At 40.7% G+C, this 4,430-nt stretch overlaps 1 protein-coding gene across 2 annotated transcripts in view; it reads left to right on the top strand.

The window, feature by feature from the left end:
• kank3 (KN motif and ankyrin repeat domains 3) overlaps nucleotides 1–4,308 on the top strand; it is a 30,291-nt gene extending 25,983 nt beyond the window's left edge. For both annotated transcript variants that reach the window (XM_035653024.1, XM_035653025.1), the window contains exons 10-12: nucleotides 937–1,137; nucleotides 2,755–2,856; nucleotides 3,597–4,308. In XM_035653024.1, the coding sequence (XP_035508917.1) occupies nucleotides 937–1,137; nucleotides 2,755–2,856; nucleotides 3,597–3,659 (366 nt within the window). In that variant the 3' untranslated portion in view covers nucleotides 3,660–4,308. The remainder of the gene's footprint in view (nucleotides 1–936; nucleotides 1,138–2,754; nucleotides 2,857–3,596) is intronic.
• The last annotated feature ends 122 nt before the right edge of the window (nucleotides 4,309–4,430 follow it).

Raw genomic sequence — 4,430 nt, 5'->3', positions numbered from 1 at the left:
TTTTTTTTTTTTTTTTCCCTCTGAAATAAAAATGAATGTCTGTGGCATGGCTTTCCTTGAACTGGTCCGCCAGCCACATTTCATTGGAGGGTTCAAATTCTAAATGGCTAAATTTATCCACAATTTTTTTTTTTTTTTTAAAGTAGTGTCCCGTTGCAAATCATCCCATTTTATAGATGCAAAATTTACCACTGTTGGACCTGACAGTGATGATGTACAATGATACTGCTTAGTGTCTAAAACTCGATTCACCACCCAACCATTGAGTCTATCTATTGTACAGAGTTGTGACTGTATAAACCAGCTATGTATGATTTTGATTACAGCCCAGGTGTAAATGAGACCTGCGTTCACACCGACAGACAAACAGTTGACAGTGTTTGGCCTCTAACGACGCTGTAACTCCACAAGCGCTGGAAGCAATCTCCACTCCTCCTTGGGAGGTTGAGTAGTAAACAACTCCAAGCTTCTGTTTCCATGTGAATCAAAACAAATTTGATTGCCTCTCACTGTACCAGAGTACATCTGTGTAAAGCTGAGGCTCTTTTCTGTAGTGCTGCTGGGCACATTTTTAAAAGCTCTGTAGCTCAGTGGGTGGTGCCTGGCTGCTATTATAAGTCCCTTCACAATGAATAGCATCCTATCCAACAAGTAAAATCTAGGTTAAGTAAAAAAAAATATTGTTGCTTGATAAGTGAAAGTGCGCTTCAGTTACAACAGTTTCAGTGTGTGCTTAGCTAACTTGTATAAACTTTACCTTTTTATAGTTAATCTTTAGTTAAAGTCAACAATTTCCTCATTCACATCACTTCAGATAGCACAACAATAGGAGCTGTATCAGTAAGTCAGTGTTGTGAGGAGGTATTTATGTAAATCTATAAATGTTCTCTTATTCTCTTCGGAAAAAATGACATTTCTGATTCTTTACCTGTGCAGGCGGGCCAGACAGCGCTGATGCTAGCTGTTAGCCACGGTCGGCAGGAGATGGTGCGGGCACTACTGGAGTGTGGCGCCGACGTCAACGTGCAGGACGACGAGGGATCCACGGCTCTGATGTGTGCTAGTGAACACGGCCGTGCTGAGATCGTCAAACTGCTCCTGGAACAGCCTGGTTGCGACATATCCATTGTTGATAATGTAAGGCATTTATTCATCTGAGGGGAAACTTTCAGTAACTTACCCCTGAGCTTACAGATCAAGCCAGCTGTCGGATCTCTGAATGCTGAAAACATCTGACCGCTTTCTCGTCTGGGATTCAGCTTAATCTCTGCTCAGGAAACGGCTCCTCATGGGAAATCGGTCCATGCAGTTTCCTCTCCTTGTCACCTTTTTTTTTTTTTAAATCCTTCTCTTCTTTCGTGTTTTTCTTAATTAGCAAGATAGGCCGAGAGCTTAAGAGCCACGATCAGATTAGTTTCATCTGCCTCGTACTGAAATCGGTGCTGTTTACAGGAAACACAATCAGTGGGCTGCTCACAAGCCCCCGAGGGATCAATTAAAAAGCCACAACTTCTCTGTTCAAAACCGCAGACTTGCAGATTTCAGACACAATGCCCTGCAGGCATCTTGCTTGAGTCCTCTGCATGCCTCACAACAGGACCCATACACAAGTCAGCAGTAACTGTTCATAGTCCAAGGTGGGAAAAGTCCATCAGTGATTACTTTTAGACTATACAAGATTGACCATTTTGCCAACAAATTTATTTATATCACCTACCAAATTTCAGCAGGAACATTTACTTTTCTCAACAATCTGAACCTGAAACAAAACTTTTCTCATCGCTGCTTGTGACATTTCTCGCTATGCTTTTTTTTTTTTTTGTTAATCCGCACAGCCGTGTGTTTTAAAGTGATTTTACAGAGGATTGGTCTGGATGCTTGAAGAGAGGCCAGGCAGACAGATATTTGAGCGTTCACATCTGTGCCAGAATGAGTTGGCCATTCAGTGCAGGCAGCTCCTGGATTGTGTTTCAGTGCAGCACAGCTGGACCAAGGGATGGACCGGGTGGGGGGGGATGGAAAAACATTTGGAAAAGCCCCCACCTCTCCTGTCCTGTGAACACACAGAACAGCATGACAAACCATGATTGTAAGAGACAGTTATATGTACAGTGCTGCTAGTCAGATTTTCACTTTAACTAGAGGTTTAAGGGTGTAGTACGCTCTGGGAATTAGCTTAATATTGTCTAATTATGTCTGCGTCTCAGTGCGAACACTTATTGTGTACAACCCTTTTGATAAAGATCTAGTAGATAAAGGAGTTATTTTTTTTTTAAACTTGTGACTAAGATATGGAGTAAGTGGGACATTGTACAGTGGAAAAATAAAAATGCTGTATTCACAGTACAGAGCTGTGACTCTAAACCGAGTTACCAAATAGTGATTTTTTTATTTTTATATATACTTTTGTGTAGAGCCTTAGTGACATATTTGATGTAATAGCAGGGACAGTACAATTACGAAAACAGAGAAATACTTTAGATTCAGGGCGGATGAATGTTCAGGTTGCTTACGAGCCAATCAAGGATGCATGACAGTGACTTGACTGGACGAGTTGCCCCAACATCACAACATCACAAGAGTGCTGTAACACATCCACACAGGGGTATAGTCTTGTAGTACAGAGCGTGTTGAAACAGCTGGAAAAAGGAGCAACTGTGTATAATGACGATTACCTGGTCCATGTCAAATTGTAAAGCCCTCTGTTGTAGTTAAAAGGGTCATTGAACTCACTTTTACTCTTTCTGCCTGTAGGATGGCAGCAATGCTCTGTCAATCGCACTGGAGGCGTCTCACAACGACACAGCTGTGCTGCTCTACGCCCATATGAACTATGCCAAGACCCAGCCTGCTGTGGTGAGTCTACCCTCCCACCCACCTCCTCTTTTTTGGGTAGTCACATGTGAATTATGACAGTTATGAATACAATTTGGCTCAAAACAAAGACAAAAGTCAGTCTCAAGTAGACCTACCTTATAGCAAAGTCACCTTTAATGCAGACTTGGCTCTGTTTTCATCATGTTTAACAGCCTGCAAAGAAAGAATAAACAAAAACATTTGGAGTTTACATCAACACTGCCATCTACAAAGTAATTTTGGTGTCACAAGCTGAGAGGCCTGAAAGCCACAAGCTTTAAAATCTGCTAAGAATGGCATGCAAGCAGGCTGAAGTCTGTGCAGGTCACACTCAACATAACTGTACAGTGAGCAATGTCTCTTGTATTTAAAGTGGGCAGGATCAGTTCCACAGCAGCACCAAGCTTCAGTTTGGGTGTGGGCAGCACTGACTGAAGGTGCAATGCTGCCCCCTATAGGTGTTAACAAGTTCCTGTGGATTCTGTTAGAGGACATATAGCAAAAACATTGCCATTAAATTAATCCAAAATTATAATGTAAATATAATTTAAGTACACTTTTAATTTAACATACCAATAACAGTAATAAAGAAACAACTGTGCTTAAGATTTTGTTCCATTCAGTGACGTCCGAGTGTTGTATTGCTTGATTTTAATGGCTCATCAAACTATTAGAAAAAATACAATTATTTGTTCTTTAAATATAATTAAGTGGACCCTGTTCTTCATTGTGTCATTCAGGGGAGTCCCAAGGCCCAGCCGAGGAGCCCCACCAGCCCCCACAAACCCTGGCCTTCAGACTGACAAACATCAGTTCGACCTCACGTATGAGGACAGACCAGCAAACATAACTGGATCTGAGCTGTGAAAAGCTCCACTGGAATTTACTTAAATATATATGTATTTATATATTGCCATATGTCCTGCATTTATAAGTATTGTTGATATGAGAATATTATTTTTCCATAAAAGTCGTGAATAGTTATATTATATACTTGACTAATATGAGCTCCTAGCATGTCTACATTTGGTCTCCAGCACGTTTTTTCAGGAGATGAGACCTTACATTTATTATTTGCACTCCACTAATAATTTACTGTTAAGGGCACCACACACTGATGGTATATGATGCATGTTAAAAAAAAACGTATAGCAAATCCCAGTGTTGGTGCTGAAGAAAATGTATCATACTGGCACATCCTGGCTACTCTACCTTGACTACTTCTGTCCGCATGTCCTGCGTGTACTACGGACATCAAATGACATGACACAGTGCATGTGTGTTGCCCTCAAGTTTTCTCCTTTCTGTCCTGTCTCAGTTAACTGATCTGTGAACCTCTTTACCTTCATAGTCTGCACTAACTGTCTGTGCATTGTATGTCCATATAAATATATACATAAGTATATAAACTGTATATTCATGTCTGAAATAAACATATTTACATTTAGTGTATGAAGAGTAATTGTTTATGCACAAACATTTTTTTTTTTTAAATGATGAACAGCTGTTTTGCACACGTGGAGGTGGAGTTCAGAAAGACCATCTCTTCCAATCAAGACACACACACACACACA

This window comes from Morone saxatilis, unplaced genomic scaffold, assembly GCF_004916995.1.
Source record: "Morone saxatilis isolate NCDOM2014 unplaced genomic scaffold, NCSU_SB_2.0 Contig12, whole genome shotgun sequence".
Taxonomy (NCBI): domain Eukaryota; kingdom Metazoa; phylum Chordata; class Actinopteri; family Moronidae; genus Morone; species Morone saxatilis.
The sequence above is the reverse complement of the archived record's forward strand: the minus strand, read 5'-3'. Positions and strand labels throughout refer to the sequence as shown.